General features: G+C 41.7%; 1 protein-coding gene across 1 annotated transcript; it reads left to right on the forward strand.

Moving 5' to 3' along the window:
* The first annotated feature begins 1,750 nt into the window (after nucleotides 1–1,750).
* CCNP (cyclin P) lies at nucleotides 1,751–16,537 on the forward strand. The gene is made up of 9 exons (XM_075185982.1): nucleotides 1,751–1,785; nucleotides 4,021–4,143; nucleotides 6,856–6,937; nucleotides 7,610–7,767; nucleotides 7,844–7,942; nucleotides 8,743–8,898; nucleotides 9,575–9,733; nucleotides 15,612–15,784; nucleotides 15,860–16,537. The coding sequence occupies exons 2-9, from the start codon at nucleotides 4,021–4,023 to the stop codon at nucleotides 16,035–16,037; spliced, it is 1,128 nt and encodes a 375-aa protein (XP_075042083.1). The 5' UTR covers nucleotides 1,751–1,785; the 3' UTR covers nucleotides 16,038–16,537.
* The last annotated feature ends 1,679 nt before the right edge of the window (nucleotides 16,538–18,216 follow it).

The raw sequence follows: 18,216 nt of genomic DNA on the forward strand, positions 1-18,216 counted from the left end.
GGGCAAATTTGTCTCCATGACAGTAGGGGCATTTCATTTGTTTTAAAAAAAAAAAAAAAAAAGAATAAAAAGAAAAATAATTATTTATTAAGACCTCCGGCCCTACAGTTGTTGAATTACAATCCCAATATGTATTGATAGATTACACAGCCTCTGTCCGGCAGGGCATGCTAGGAATTGTAGTTCCACAAAGGCACATGTCAGGTAAACCCAACTTAAGGTGCCAATGAAAGAACAAAAATACCCAAAGGGGCCTGTGTAATTTTCATGAATATTTTGGAGACTCCTTGCAACCTCTTGTGGATAACCTCAGACATGTTTACGCAAGCCAAGCCATAGTGAATATCAACATACAACAAAAAAAATACATAACATTTGGGTCAGTTCATGCTTATACATTCCCCGGGCAACACTGCCTGCGTTCTCTAACACCATGTTCCAATCAAGAGTCACCAACCGAACTTCATGATAGAAAGGGGAAACCTACTGGAATGGCTTTTGTATGGGCTCAGGGTGGGCAACAATCACATTTAACCCTAAGGGCACATACCCTGATTTTACTAGTGTCACATAAAAGCTTCCGAGGTAGCATACAGTCTTTAAAACAACTATGATGATGAATGTAACTCTCACTTTGAAGTAGACAATGATTTGGGGGATTGTAGTCCCAATAATAGTAACTATGAGGATGGAGACAATGACTGGCTGTAGTCCCAGCACATATAATTGGTAAGAAGACATTGATGAGGCTAGTGACTACTTGAACAAGAACACACATTTGTGTAAAAGATGAGAGGAAGGGAGTAGTAGTCTTGGCAGTGTATGACCAGACCTCTAGTGTAGCTCAGGCAGATCTCATTAATAATGGTTAACCCTATGCATGGTGCTGTGCAGAATATATAGCGGGATACTCAATTGCTTTGGACACTGACCAGTTCTGGAAAAGTGGATCAGCAGTTTGGAGTGGCTCTCTTCTATAGGCTCTAATGTAGAATTAGTAGTAGCAACATGTACCTGGGATAATTGGAATGGAACAGAATATTCTACAAACAACTGGAACAGTTTTGAACTCACTTTGTGCACGGACCTCTGGCACTGACCTGGACTCCCTCTGGACTTCTGGCAGCTTGAAATGGATCTCTGGCAATGGCAGACTCATTATTAGTATTGGCAGTTCCCTCTATACTGAACTGGCAGCTCTCCCTGATAGTTTGGTGGCACTTTCAGCAAGACTGGCAGCTTTCTCTGTAAGGTTGGCAGCTCGCTCTGTCAAACATGCAGCTTTCTTTGTCAGATCTACAGCCCTCCCCTTACGCCTCTCCTCACACATGCTGGGAAGTGTAGTCTGCAGCACCTAAGGTAGCTCCTCCTCCCCTGTGACTTAACTCCCAGAACATGGCCTCCCTACTCTGGTGAGTGCTGGGTGTAGGGTTACATAAGAATGTGACTGGGCTAAGCTAAAAAAAAAAAAAAAAAGGATGATTAAAAACGCGCTTTTTGTAATTTTATTTTTACAAATGTGTTATTTTTACAAATGTGTAATAAGCGGATACAAAGCAATATGTGCATTAAAATGCAATTTTTGGATGGTAAAAAAAAAAGCAATCCATGTGCATGTATCCTAGCAATGAAGCCATGTTTTAAATGGTTGACCTAACAGAAGCACTCGGTTCAGGCAGTCAGCCTTAGTATGCAATCCAGTTCACATTTTACTGTGAACAGTGCTAAAAAGTTACCCAGAATGCTTTGCAATGGCACCCATCAGAATCAATCCTCACAGCACAGGTAAGAGAGTATGGCTTCACAATATGGGTATTATTAGTGTGACATTAATGGTTTTATGATTAGTTTTTGCTATGCACCAGTTTACATAAGCAATGCTTTCATGTGACCAATGCATGTGATACCATTAATGACATCACATATATGTATTTGCAGCATATCAGTGAAGTTGTTTAGGAAATTATTATACAGAGATATGGACAACTTTTGGATATCTCCTACCTGAAAATTTAGGGAACAGATCAACAAGATAATTTGTGATCATTCCATATGTATCTGCCAAAGACTTTTATTTCTTTAGAATGTATTACTTTTGACACATATAGACCATTTATCTCTGGAGTTTGCTTAAGTAGAAACTCGCTTTTATTTTGTATTTTCAAGTCATATCTCCCGATCCCACTTAATGATAAAATTAGCAAATTCTTATTACTGCTTTTTTTTTCTTTTTTTAACATTAATAGTTTTTATTGAAGGTTTTAAAGGCATGGGTAAGGGGGTACAGAAAAAAAAGGGAAATAGGAGGGGGGGGGGAGTACATAGTGGGAAGCAGACAAACAATGACACCGAGCTACAAAAGCAGTTTCCTAACAATAGAGCTAATCAAACATTTGGGAGGTTTTTTGCTTTTTACTGCTCTGTTCAGTGACAATAGATCATACGTGGAACTTCCTTGTAACCTACATACCTGTGAGCAGTGGATTCAGTTGCCCTGAGTCACGTGGGTTTGCAAATCATCTGGGCTCTCACTTCCCTATGCACCATAAATATAGTTATTTATGTAATATTTGTTTATTGGTTACCAACACAAAACAATAACAACCTTTAATATTCTGGTTCACGTTCCGGTATAGACATTCTTGTTGGTACATTTTTTTTAACTAGAAAACTATATAAGTACAATAACATATACTATGTAAATAGTGCTACACTCTGGAAATCCATGAACTAATAGTGTGGAAAAAAAGGTTGACAAATTTAAAGGGGTTGTTCCCTTTCTGTCCTGAACCCTCATATAGTAAATTGGGGGGTAATGGGGTCAGTCCAATAGGAGTACCTGTATTCAGAACAGCCTCTATATCATACTTGACAACTTTGGAGATCACCCCTCCGGGAGATCTCCAAAATTGGCTGTGTCTTGGGGGTGTGGCCACTCTAATCGCAGCATTAGGCCCCTCCTCCTGCTATACAATATCAATTTTGGCCTATTATAGCCAACGAAGCGTGCAGGATTTGGGAGGTTGTCCTGCTCTCCCGGACATTCTGGGAGAGTAGGCAGCTGTGCTCTATATTTCAAGGGAATCAATCTGTCCACTTCAATTCAGAAGAGCTGAATAAAATGTCTGTTAGAGGTCCCCCTTATTTGTTTTTCCATAATGGATTTAGAGACAATATTTGGGAGCACTGTGTGTGTAATAATGTCAAATAGCCAGTGACAATAGATCCTGCTTTAAGGCTGTAACTAGTATGAGTATAAGGTGCTCTGCGGAATATATTCTATATTACTATGTTCTGGATGCATCTGGAGGACACATAAATTATGAATGGAATTAAGCTCCACCCACAGGGGGGCAGGCCACTTGTTGAGTAAACTCCTCTTGTTGATCTACTTAGACCCACTTATTTGTGGTACACATGTGGACAGAAGTAGATGTGCTCCACAAATTGAGTACTACTGCAACTTTAGCAAATGCTTGTACAAAAGACAGTGGGTATGATGACACTAGCAACAATAGCTTCTAGTGTCATACAAGTTTACGCGCCTATACTAGCGTTAACAATGCTAATAAAATACATGTATTTAACACTGGTATGAGCCCTCTTATTAGGGGCAGGCTGGGCTGGGGGGCACCTGGGACTGGGTCACTGGGCCGTCTGCATTTTATCCTTTAAAACGTTCCTAATAGGCTGCTGAGTTGAGTTGTGTGCCCCCCTCCCATCCCCCCCATTCCCAGGATGAAATTTGCCAATCCTCCCCTGCCTGTTGTTGCCCTTATTTTTTGTTATAAGTGCCCTTGTCTCAGTGACTTCAATCCTTATTTGATCTGGATTTGGTAACCAAATCCTAATTATTGTACAGTTTTAGCACATAGTACAGATATTGGTATCTTATCCAAGTCTTGCAACCCTCCCCCAAACCCACCCCAAAAAAACAACTGTATTTGTCCAAATCCAGAATCAATCCTGGTTTCTGCGCATCCCGTTTAAACCCCTCTCCGCATCCTCTGTTAATTTCAGATGGAAGGTAAAAGAGAGCCCTTCAAGACGAAAGACAATAACCAAATTCTATGCAAACGAGAAGACAAGAAGCTAAGTGAGTGTGAGACGGCAGAGACAGTTTACAAGCGAGAAGATAAGAAGGTCAGTGATTGCCATACTGGAAAGAGAATACAGGATGGCATTAGTCTATCATGTGTCTATTAAAGAGCTAAACACCCTGCAATGTTTTGAATACAGATCATTTTCATTTTATCTTATTGCTAATTTATTTGTCTCTCCCTGGCTTCTGTTGCCAGTACACTGTGATTTGGTATTTGAGCCTCAAGGGCTTCCGTAGATTTGTGTTAGACATAGATATAGAGACATTTTATTTCTGCTACTTGCTGTATGATGGATATTTGTCAAAGAAGCACTGATATAATGCAAATTGTTTGGAGAGACAAGCAGCAGTCTGTATAGCTCCCACCATTTGTCTCTCTGGCAGCGGGATGGGGGAGGAGACACAGCATGCTGGGGGTGTGGCCACATCACACGTGGACATGGCCACATCCCCGTTTTCTCCTCCCCTCCAAACCCGTTCACCTCTGCAGTGCAGAGTAGCAATGGACAGAATCTCTCCCAACTTTCCTACCGATCTGGACAAAGCTGTCCTGATCAGGACGGCGGGACAGAGACCTCAAATCAGGACTGTCCTGCCTAAATCGGGACAGTTGTAAGGTATGAGTCTGTTAGTATTCACAAAGCAATATGCCTCCATGGTAGGCTGACCGTAGATCGCCGTGGAGGGCGGTATTTATAGATTCCGTTTGCTTCGTTTTGGAATTCGAAAAAGCGCGAAAGTACCTGTCGACTCGGCTCGGTACTCGGATCCGCTAAGTTCGGGTGTGTTCGGTTTCCGAGGAACCGAGCCTGAGCGTCTCTAGTTCTTAGCAGCTGTCTCATCCACTGAATTGTATTATGCTACCTGTGTAACTTTTTATTCCAGGTTTGCAGATTACATTTCCAATTCAAAGCAGATCAGGAATGATAATCAAAATCTGTACTGTTAGAGTAGATCTCGAACCATTGGAAGGACCCAACTCGCTTATTAATCGCCGACTTTCAGCGGTGCACAAGTCTCAGATGCTGAGGAACGCACCACCAGGACTACCAATTATTAGTGGCATAGTAGAGGGTGGAAATCTGAGTTCACAGACTACATTGTAAAATCCCATATCTTAGGTGCGCATACAAACTGTCAGCATAAGGGGAGATTCAATATATAATGGAGATCAATATAAAATAAAGAAAGCACTGGTCCAAGGTATCTAATTAGGAACAGCTGGATCTCTCTGCCAATTGGCCAAAAAAACCTAAAGAAATGGAAACCTTGCACGCATCACATGATGCATAAATATCCTTTTATTTGATCTAATTTATTGTTTTGTATTGAGTCAGCTGCAATAAGGGACAGTGTGCAAATGGCAGGTTCAGAAAACAAGGACAACACAGCTAACACATTGAGATAAATCTGTTTAACAACTAGACATGATGGAGCAAATCACGTCCCCTCAGTGATCGCTGAGAGATCGGGGCTACCATCATAACCCACATTGCTCCGTCCAAGTCTACATAACTGCCCTCCGCATCTCCCAGAAGATAAGTATAGAATAAGTAGGGAAATATCTGTCTTTTACAGCAATTTATTTCTATTTGTAAACCCAAATAATTGTTTTTCTCCTTTTGCTCAATATTTATGTTTATTTCTATAATGCAAGTTTTATGTCATATTAAGATGCCTCATCTTAATGGAATATCAACCCTTGGATTGCTGGGAAACCTGGACGAACAATTAAAAATTCTAAATTCTTTGAAAAAGTGCCTGGAACAGGCACGAAACGCGTCAGCGGGGGTTTCTTGTGAACTGGATTTTATGTGTGATTGCCTCATTACCTGAATCCTCTCTCCACTTGTGTTCGCCAAGTGGACACTATTCTTATTTACTGCCAGCGCCGACTTTGGCTTCCCTCGACACCCATAGCGGGTGCGGATACAATATCTGAGGATCATCTGGCAGGACCCGTTTAAACAACATTGCGTGATTCACGCTGGAGGCAGTTAATCGGCTCGCCCCGCGATTAAACATCTACAGCCGGCTTGGATATTACACTTCAAAGTCACCTCAGCAAGGTCCCGGTATCGTCGGGGCGTGACTTACGCTGGAAACGGGACTGCTAACCACGGGTTACCGGTAACATTTATTTACCCTTAATTCAATAAGTAGGTGGCTACTGAAGTGATCATCAAGATCCAGGCTGTGTAATATGCCTGTCGGATGTTTTGGATTCAGGTGATTCAATATTCTAAGGAGGAATCCACATACAACATATCTATTCCTACTTTATTGAGACTTTACCATTACCGTCTCATTCTGCAGGTGCCTCTTTATTGACTGGTTTTACTATTGGCCACATTCACCTTGGTTGCGCAACCATATGTCATATTGATTTTTATTTAGTCTATTAGCCGCGGCTGTTTGTATACTAATTTAGCTGGATTTTATGTTTCTATGTCATAGCTATGTGACAGAGTGATTTCACACTGTTTTATTGTACAGCAGGTTTCTGGCTATTGTACAGCAGGTTTCTGGCTATTGCCAGTACTCTGTACTGGATATATCTATATCTATATTAAATGTTTTGATTGCTGTTCAGTGCCTCTTCTGATTTTTCAAGAGATCATCATTAGTCCCAATATTAATTTATGTACTCATCCAGCAGCGCAACCCTCACTTTCTGTCTGTATGTGTCTATAATTAAAAATTCTAAACCTAATTTATTATTACTTATGTATATTCTGCTCTTTCACCAACAGAAGAAAAGTCTGTTTCTGTGCTCCAAGATATCTGCGACTGAGAAAGTTGTGACCGCAGTGATCAACTCAATATCACGAAAATGTAAGAAACAGTCTCTAGGGTCTAGAGAGATCTCCTGACTGGTCATTATTATCAGGACAGGATCAGACAGTGCTGGGTTTCTATATCTAATATAGAGAGATCTCCTGACTGGACATTATTATCAGGACAGGATCAGACAGTGCTGGGTTTCTATATCTAATATAGAGAGATCTCCTGACTGGACATTATTATCAGGACAGGATCAGACAGTGCTGGGTTTCTATATCTAATATAGAGAGATCTCCTGACTGGACATTATTATCAGGACAGGATCAGACAGCGCTGGGTTTCTATATCTAATATAGAGAGATCTCCTGACTGGTCATTATTATCAGGACAGGATCACACAGCGCTGGGTTTCTATATCTAATCTAGAGAGATCTCCTGACTGGTCATTATTATCAGGACAGGATCAGACAGCGCTGGGTCTCTATATCTAATATAGAGAGATCTGCTGACTGGTCATTATTATCAGGACAGGATCACACAGCGCTGGGTTTCTATATCTAATCTAGAGAGATCTCCTGACTGGTCATTATTATCAGGACAGGATCAGACAGTGCTGGGTTTCTATATGTTAAGACAGAGAGAAAGTTCTCATGATTGGATTTATCCAGACAATTGTTTTTATATTTGTAATATTTCGACGATCATGGATGTTTGTCTCTCCAGCAGCTCCAGAGGTCACGGACAGTCAGATCCCAGTCACAGTTCCCTCTTCAGGGCCCTTGTTGCTTGAGTTCTGGGAGGAGGCACTAACTCAGTCCATACTGGAACTAGACATGCATGTTGAGCAAGAATACGCCATTGATATCTTCTCTTGCATGATGGTAAGAAAAACACCCAGAGAGGCCATATAGAAAGGTCCCCATCTCTTCTAACAGTCTTGTGTAAATATCCCCATAGAAGAACCAGCGCAAGTATGTGTTTCGGGCAGGTGAGATTCCGAAGTCAGTGACCACAGAAATGAGAGCCATGCTGGTGGATTGGTTGGTCCAAGTTCATGTGAGTATCCTACTAAGAACATTCTCCTTTATCTGGTTGATATCTGTTCTTAGCCTGGCTGACCCAGGCTTTCTTGCATCTGTCCTCGAGGGTTTGGAGTGGAAAAAGAAACAAAAGCTTGAACTAGACAGAAGTAAACCTGTGTGATAGAACAAAAGCAAATGAACACACAAACAACAACCTCTATAAAGTGTTGGTTAGTTTCACATAAAGTGCATCTAGTGATACCTGCAGAAGAAGGCTCTTCTCTTGGAGGGAGGAAGGTTACATGCTGTCCTATGATCCAGTCCTGCTCGCAGCGCCATTTGTTTAGCACCAGTGCGTACAAAATCACCTGCACAAACAGGTGGTTTTTTTTCTGCTAAAGGCTTCAAACCCACTGACTTCAGGCAAATGACAGAGCAGTATTAGTTGAGCTAAGCTCCTTTTTGAGTAGGGTCTAAACATATTTTTGAACTTTTCATCTCCCCAGTTTTGAAGTGGGTTGGGATAGAACAACCTGTTGCCAATCAGATCATAGAAACGTTCACAGCAGCAAAGAGGATATCAGCAGATGAATATGTTGATATCTTGTAGGAAGCAGCGACCTGTCCATTCATGATTACAAGAGGCTGTATGTGACAGGGGAGATGGGTCATGATGCGGGGTGGAGGCATAGAAGAAAGCAACAAGCCATTATCTGAGAGAACAGCGCAGAGTAATGAGGGTCCTGTCTCACTGGTTGCAGGTTAGGGGCTTCTTGTTTCCCCAATTCTCTGCAAACCTCTCCACGTGACTTTTCTCCTTGTGTCTTGGAGCAGGAATATCTGGGCCTGCAGGAGGAGACTCTCTACCATGCTGTCTACCTAATGAATTCATACATGAAGGTCTACAATATCCGGACGTATCTGCTCCAGCTCCTGGCTGCCAGCTGCCTCTTCATCGCCTGTAAGATGGAGGAGAGCCTTATCCCCGAGGTCAGAGGATGTAGGAGCTCTGCTCTGTCCAACAAATGCATCCAAATACGGAAAGGATCAATAGCGCCTTTTCTGAGCTATAATATACATAAATCTAATAGACTAAGAATGTTATATAGTACCATATATTGGCCAGAGCGTATATTTCCTCCAGTTTGCAGCTTGTGACACCTGTCCCAGGTTGTCCTTGTCCACAGAGCTAACAGGTGGATTCAGGTCAATACGTGTGAACATTTGTGTATAGATAATCGTCTTATAATGTTGAGTGTGACATTTTCTGTACATGTAGTGAGTGAGAGGAATAAAACTAAGGCTATAGGAATCCCTGTTGATATACAGTATGATGTCACCTTATCAACTAACCAACCACCTTTGCACAGTGTTAGAGTAGCCTACCTACAGGGCTTAGCAATAAAGGGGGAGAGTCTATTGGCAGTACAATGTCAAACATTTTGGAAAGTAGCACTATGAATAAAAAAAAACAGGCTCTAGTAGGACACTGGTCCTACATTACATTTGTTAATAAATGTTGGGAATTCTATTTGTTTTCTATTGAACCTGTGGGACTGGTTATCTGTGCATAGTGCCGGCGTGTCACAAGTCTTAGAAACAAGGCACAGTCAGCAGTTAGCTATCCCTTCTGGTGCCAGGATGTCAGTTTTCGTATCTCCCTCAGCCAGCGGAGCTTTGTTTCATGATGGAAGACGCCTTCAGCAAAAAGGAGCTTATGAAAATGGAGAAGAAGGTCCTCAGCCGCTTGAGTTTTGAGCTTGAATACACACAGCCCCTGCATTTCCTGCGCCTCCTCTCGGTCACTGGAAAGTGTCCTGAAAAGGTGCGTTTATAATATATGTATAATATTATATGTAGAAATCTATCTCAACAGTGGTGCCAAGAAAACATATCCAAAATATTTACATGTTAATATAGGTATAGGATCTATTATGCAGAATGCTTGGGACTTCCAAGTAAGAGGTTTGACCTTAATTTGGAACACTGTGCAAAAATTATATTTAATTATTTCTCTATTTCCATACCCTGCCCCTGGCACTATCCTCTGTCAGGATGAGGGCATAAAATATGATATGGTGAAATTGAATATTAAATGTCAGGGCCCAAATAAAATATTACATTGAGACATAGAAGTGAACATGATTTTCTCCTCAGATAATAGTTTGTTTCCTTTTTAAAACATTTGGTCAATTAGCCCAGTAGGAGATAATTAGGTTGAGCAGACCCTTTGTGAGGAGACCAGCTTAGGATATGCAGATCCTAGACATCCATTGTTTTGATCCTGTATTCCGCTTCCTAATTGACTTCCTTTCAATAGGTAGTGTCAACACAAGAGAACCACTAGATGTAAATTAGAGAGCCATATGCCTAGGCGAGAATCTTGGACACAAAGACAGCATTTGAAGGCTGCCTATACAGGTATATAGAAATATGAACTTCAAAGAAAATTGCTTCAAATTTCATATTTTGGAAAATCTGTGTGCACCTCCATACTGAGGGGCATAAATCAGACTAGGGCTGTGAATTACAGGTACTAGTGGTATCAGGGAAAAGCTATAATCACATGTTTGTGGGAAAAGTATGTCGCATTGTTATAATTCCATCATTTTTGGTATTTAAATGTGCGGGAGACTATGACTGAAGGGGGAGTTATGTCTCTGGGATATATCTATGGAGAGTTACCAAAGGTCAAAACTTTTGGAATATTTGTAAGCAAACTATAGTGACACCCAGGGGAAATCCCTGCCCCCCTATTAGCATTAATGCTGCCCCTGTGAAGAACGTCCCATTTCGTTTGGCTTAAAAAATCTGTGTTGTGAAGGGACATATTGTCAGCTTCTTGGGTATCAATCTAATTGAAGGACTGTCCATCTTTTCTGCCTGCCCCAGGCATACAGATTATTACACGTAAGCGATGCTCTGTACTTTCATCCCATTTGTTTTTATAACTGTTTGCAATTTTTTACTTGTATGTCAAATCTTTATCTAACTGTTTTTTTGTTCTCTGTAAGCATTGTACTTTTGTATATTAAATCTAACTATTTAATAGTTCGGTCCTTATTGCTCTAAACGAATCCATTGCCTGTGTAGAAGAGATAAGATTGCTTGACCATGCTAAAACCTTTCATTGCTGAGGTGTGAATTGCGACTACATTGGTATACCAAGCCTAGTGTGTGCCTGCCTGTACATCGGTGTCATAGAGCCTCGAAGGGGTGAAGGGTTAACCCTTGCATTGCTGGTGCCTTGCTATCTGTGTGTAACAAGGAGTGCTCATTGCGTGCCAGTGTGGGACCGGATATTGGGGTCCTATTGCCTGTATTCAATAGGTGGTGGCAAAACTCGAAGTGGGTGTGGTTGTGTGAGCGGTTTGGGGCGATTCAGCAAATCTGTAGCTTTAGGGAAAGAGGTGAGTGTGAGATTTGGGCTGGAATCCAGTGTGTTCCCTTACAGTAAACACTTCCAAGTCACAGGTGCGCAAAGTGCGGTTTGTGACTGGTAAAGGCAGTTAGAGGTTTTCCTGACAACATAGAGGTGATATATTGTCTGACTGTGGGAATATATGATAAGATATTTAATCGGGGAGTAGCTAGAGGGGCTTATCCCTGTCATCCTTCATATTACCTGGTGTACGAGTGCTGCTCACATTGACTGTAGGAAGAAGGACGTGATGACCATTTGTTTGTATGTATGACATTCCCCTTATTAGCTTGTGTAGCAGCGCTGCCCACACTGCATTTAGGAGGAAGCACCCGCTGAACATATGCATGACATTCCTCTTATTGCTGTCTATAGCATCGCTCCTCACAGTGTCTGTGATTTATAAGCACCTTTCCCTTTCCACCAAAAGCCCAATTGTGCAACTGTGATTCAAAGGGTGTTTTCCTTTGTTCTGGATGAAAAGTAACGTTATGTTACACTGCGTATCATGTTACCATGTCCCAATATTTTGTCCCTGTTTTATGTTACAACCCTCTGCCATGCTGTGCTACAAGTGCCACGTTTACCACGTTTACCAGCCCCGCTCACCTGTCTGAGTCCACTTACATTTTGAATTGACTAATTTTCAAAACGGATAACGGGCAGCAGTTAAGGTGTTTTCTCCCTAAAACAAAAACGTTTCCATATGAGGCTTTTAAATCAGTTGGAGCCAACTTCAGCCAGTTGCACAGAAGCAGGTTAGGGCTGGCACTGTTTGACTATAGCGGGGCCGCGTTGTAAATTCATGGCAGCTGCCAACCAGTATTTTGTAAAACGTTAGTCGGTCACCCAAGGCTTTGGGCACCTTTCCCCATTCTTGGATCATTACATGTTATAGATGTCCTTTTCTCTGTACCTCTAATTTGCTTGTTCAGCAGACCTCTGCGTCTTATTGAATTACCAACATGGGACACTAGTTTATTAACACAACAAACCATCCCTAAAGGCTGCTCCAACCAGGATATATTATGTTATACTAACATATACATATATACAGCATGTGCGCTGAGCAGGGCCATCTTAACAGCATTATGGGCCCCTGGACAGAGCAGTGCACTGGGGCCCTACCTACACAACCACTCACAGGCATAAAAATATAAAATAGAGATAAAATTAAGCTTATATTTATTGGTACCTCCAACAAAATCAGTGTTTAAACATTGAAAACCATGCTGTACAGCACAGATTAATCCACACAAGCATTTGGACAATATAACATGAAGTTAAAAAAACAAGAAATTTAACATAAAAATGATACTCAGTAAATCATACAACTACAGACAGAGATGGCACAGTACGAAATTACTATGAATTGTTTATTATTAATCAAGTGTTCAACACAAACATTTGCAAAATTTCTTAGCAGAAAACTGCTTTATAATTATAATTGGCTTGAAGTCAGTGGTCTTCAGGATGTAATCTTCCATACACGAGTGAAAGCCTGTTCAAACTCTGCTGCCCCATTGTGCTGCAAAGCTGATTTTTTTTTTTTGTATATTACTTTCATTCTTGAAAATGAACGTTCTCCTGCACAGTTGGGGTTGAAGCTTCTGAATAAATCTCCCCGAATAATATACTGAAAAGTTGGCAAGCCTATGGGGCCCCGGGCAACTGGCCAGCGTGCCCATGCTTTAAGACGGCTCTGGTACTCCGATAACAGACGTGCACATCTGAGAACAGAACCCATAACTGTCCGTCTCAATCTGACCTCCTGCCCCTACTGACATTGAAGAGAATTTGGTATATATTTTAGTATTGGACATCTCCTGACCCAAACGTCATGGTTAAGTTAAACATGACTTTTGCGGCCCACTCCCACCCCTTGTAAAAGCACAGTGTGTTACCTCTTCCACTGGCATCGTTTTGACCTGGTCTTTCATACACTAGTGGAGACAAATTCTTGTTGGTGCTCGTGATTTAAGCTTGCGAGCAGGGCCCTCTTACCTCTCTAGCTGTCTGTATTACATACTTGCCAACTTTTCCTTGTTTGCTTCATGGAGATCCCAGGGGTGAGATGGGTGTTCGGGGGCGGGGCTTGAAGAATCGCATCATTTTGGCACTGCCCCCTAAACGATTGTCACAATTTTGGCCAATTACAGCAGGGGGGGCTAAGATGAAGCGATATTTGCATCATAAAGCCCCCCCCCCCACACAACTTATCTGTTGCAGGGGTGAGAACCGGGAGGTTGCCCTGCTCTCCCGGGAGGTCTCCCAGAAATGCGTGAGCCTCCCAGACATTCTGGGAGAGTGGGCAACTATGTGTTAAAGAAAAGCAGCTAATGAATCTCTAGAGACTGAAGTGTCTTTTACATTTCTGTCTTCATTACTGAAGTCATGTTGTCTTATCTGTCAGTCTTTGATTAACTCTTGGGGCTAGATTTACTAAGCTGCGGGTTTGAAAAAGTGGGGATGTTGCCTATAGCAACCAATCAGATTCTAGCTTTCATTTATTTAGTACCTTCTACAAAAAGATAGCTAGAATCTGATTGGTTGCTATAGGCAACATCCCCACTTTTTCAAACCCGCAGCTTAGTAAATCTAGCCCTTGGTGTCCATGAAAATGGTCACCTCCATAGGCATCAATACATGGACATAAGACACAATTTCTGAACTGTGTCATCATGCCACAGATGGCGAAGCCAACCACGTCTTGTACTGGCTCAGCATCAGGGAGAATGCCAGACTCTTCAGGGAGTGAGGGACATCACCCCTATTTCAGGGAGTCTCCCTGACATTCAGGGAGAGTTGGCAAGTATGCTGTATTACCTAGTATTGTTTTATTACTGTTTGTTCACTATTGTAAAGTGCTACGGAATTTGCTGGAGCTGTATAAATACATTTTGATGATTTGCTCAATCTCCTACCTTCTAGGGCCGTAACTGTGCACGTAGACCGGATCTTTAGCTTAAAGAATAACATTATTCCCAATGTTGTAGGATCACTGTGTGTTCTGTATCTTTCCTTATAAAGTTATATAGAAAAGGATGTAAATGTACAGAAAGGAGTTAACATGTGTGTGTGTGTGTGTATGTGTATATATATATATATATATATATATATATATATATATATGTATATATATATATATTATATGTATATATAAAGAAAGGAAGACGGATAGTTGCAAGTTTCTGCTTATAAGAGACTGTGTGTGGACTTTCATTCATATACTTTAAGCAGACATCTAAAAGCAGCACTATGAGATTCTGAATAGATAAATATGTTAAATTAATATAATATATTCATTAAATCTATTTAGTAATAACTTGTAGTAGGCGACCGGAGAATCCACCTGGGACCAGGCCATTGTTTCTCAGAAATCATCTAGTGTAGCATTGTTATCACGAAGGGCTAGATTTACTAAGCTGCGGGTTTGAAAAAGTGGAGATGTTGCCAATAGCAACCAATCAGATTCTAGCTTTCATTTATTTAGTGCTTTCTACAAAATGACAGCTAGAATGTGGTTGGTTGCTATAGGCAACATCCCCACTTTTTCAAACCCGCAGCTTAGTAAATCTAGTCCTAAGCGTTCTATGTGACCAACAGGTGAGTGTGGGATGTAATATGTGGTAAAGAGCTCAATTATACTTTGGGTATCTGTTCCGATCACATCACACCTCGTCATAATTTGAGGCATGTGAGTGACAGCAGTTTGAAGACAGATTCTTTAATTTTTTGTGAAGAACGGTTCTTGCTAATAACTATATGATATGTAGGGAATTAGAACTCCATTTAGAGCTTTTTTCTTTAGATACTGAGAACAGCACAGTACCACTTCTCTTGTTCAATATGGATTTCACAGTAAATGTGTGGTTCTCAGTATATCATACTTGCCTACTTCCAGGCAGTGCAGTCCGGGAGAGGGGCGTGGCTAGAGGGTCGGGGGGCGGGACGTGGTCAATCGCGCCATTTTGGCCCCTACCCCCTGCAACGGAAATTGTTTTGACGCCGGGGGCAGGACCAAAATGACGCGATTCACCATGAATTGCGTTATTTTGGGATGCGGAAGACTTGCCTGCTCTCCCAGGAGTCCGGGAAACAGACCTGGATTTCGGGAGTCTCCCGGACATTCCGGGAGAGTTGGCAAGTATACAGTATATATTATTGTTACCTTATGTATAGGTACTTATACCCTGCAGTAATTTATACAATTGTTGGAACCTATGTGTAGGTAATTATAGATAGGTTACATAAGATCATGTTCTCCTCTCTCCATCTCCAGGTTCAGTATCTGGCCATGTACTTCATGGAGCTTACCCTGCTTGAGGCTGATGGGGCAATGATCGAGCCGGGGCTCTTGGCTTTGGGTGCGCTGACATTGGCACATAAGGTAACGCTCGAGTCTGGATCCTTGAGTCCTGATCAGATGTGGTATGGCGCACTTTATACATACAGGTACGGGTAATATTACTGCCCCTCGGTCACGGCTTCCAAGCCTTACTCTCAATGTTGTCATCGCTCTCGTTTCAGTGATGCAGAACTGAGCGTCCCTCAACATCTTATGGCTAAAGCAGCTCTCCGCGCCAGCACCGATGCCAAGTCCACCTGGCAAAAATATTCCCGTCCTCAGCAGCTGAGGGTGAGCACAGGGCCTGCCATGGCCAACTCTAAGCATCTCGCCCGCTGCATGGGCCTGCTGTGCCCTTAGAGCTGCTAAACATTGTACCCAAATAATACCAGGCATCTACTAAGAGCTCCAAGAACTCACCACAGTGTATTTCTGATTTGATTAACAAGATTTGCATCTGTGTCACTTCCATAATGACCACCACAACATGTGCTGTGATCAATGTGACATTATGTCTTACAAATAAAACTACATTAATTCAACAAAAATACTTTTAATGAGGATAGATCATAAATGGATGCATTGTTTGGTTTGGTAGATATATAAAATATATATCATTTTTTTATTTTAATTATTTTAAGTTATTAGTAGTGTCCAGATTTGCAAATATATTTTCTGCTTGTGAAAGCAATAGATGTATTTTACATGTGTGTATAGAGAGTTATGTATCACGTGTTGCGTGCTTTTTAATACCATGTATGTCTGTCAATTCATTTAATGTATGTATTCAAAAAAAAAAACCTATAATATAAGAAATTGCTTTTCCAAAACTTGTCAAAAAAGGAAGCAGAACATGTTTAATAAAGTGAATATTTTATGTATCTCGTTTCATTACTTCGTTTTAACCTTATGATCAGTGTTGGAGGAAGCTATAAATAGGACCAGATTTACAGTTTAGGAGCCTAAAAGCACAAAACTTTTATGTTCTTAAACTCCGCCTACCCCCTGGCCACACCCTCTCATGGGTCACATGTGCAACTTTCTTTTCACTTGTATAGATATACATTTCATAATAAAGCTGTATTTGAATCTTAATTCCCTTGTTTAGATAATCACCAACGTCTCAACTTGTTTTCTGAATTGTGCCATTAAGCCCCTCCCCCTGCCGCTATTCTCAGCACAGTACTGCGGGGGGTGGGCGAGGCCAGGTAAAACTTTCCATGATTAAATCTTTGCCTATTTTCAATCTGAGAAGTGCACCCTTCATTCTATTCCATGTCAGCTTGTAGGAATAACAAATACGTGTATCACAGGTTTGGACTGTGTATATAGGCCATATTAGCAGTGGAGGGCTGTCAAATTTTAGCCTGGGGGGCAAGACTCGAATCAGCAGCATTTTAAACATACTTGCCTACTTTTGGCAAGTTCTACCGGGGAGAGGGGCGTGTCTGGAGGGCAAGAAGGGCTGTGTGTGGCCAAACGAGTCATTTTGGCCCCACCCCCTGCGCCGGAAATGCCGTTTTGTCGCAGGGACGGGGCTAAAATGACTGCGAATCGCATCATTTTGGAAAGGCAGTTGCAGGATGCGGGAGACTTGCCTGCTCTCCCAGGAGTCCGTGAGACCGACCCGAATTTCGTGAGTCTCCCGGACATTCCGGGAAAGTTGGCAAGTATGATTTTAAAGGAAAAATATGCAGGTGACCCAGTGACCCAGCCCAAGGTAGCCCATTATGGAACGCCCCCCAGCCCTGCATATTAGCAATAATATACCATTGACACTTAAGCCTGTTAGAGCATGTAACCATATGTTCTAACACTTGGGGGCGCTGTGGGAGAACTGTTTTGGAGCTTCTCTCCTGCAGGACCGATATCACAGAACATATTTATTTTAGTGATAGCTGTGTCTGGGGGATTCCTTAGTGATTCCCCAAAGCTCACTCAAGTTATTAACCATGGACACACATGGTCTATATGATATGCACAGCCTTGTATGCAGATACCATGTCAGACAAACGCCAACTATAAATATCTATATTACTAAAGCACATCTGCTGAGCATTCCTATTTTGGTTATTTATTTATTTTTACTCCCACTGAAACCTACAGTTCTTCTTTTCCCATAACCCAAAGTTACAAGATAATAAGGACAAGCTCCTACAACTATTTGGGATCTAAAGGAAAGAGAAGTTTGTCCATTAGACTAAACGCAGTTAAAATCATGCGGGTGAGTGACTTGCCAAAGAACCTATGATCTGTGGATTCCTAGAATTTCAGCCAATGGGAGCAGGAAGGGGTTGGAACTTATACACAGTTATAAGTCAGTGCAGACAGGATATAGTTCTTCCTGCTTCCGGATTCCTCCCGCCCACCCTGCAATTTCTTGGGTTACTTTGGAGTTGTATCTGGTTAGAGTAGGAGAGCAGTGCAGTCGGTAACTGTGCATATGGTGCTCGGGTGATCTTGTCATAGGTCACTACCCCTCTGTGATTATGGTGCCATACCATGGTTGGTCCGTATGTTAGGAGGACCATTGGGCCAG

Source organism: Mixophyes fleayi, chromosome 9 (assembly GCF_038048845.1).
Source record: "Mixophyes fleayi isolate aMixFle1 chromosome 9, aMixFle1.hap1, whole genome shotgun sequence".
NCBI lineage: Eukaryota > Metazoa > Chordata > Amphibia > Anura > Limnodynastidae > Mixophyes > Mixophyes fleayi.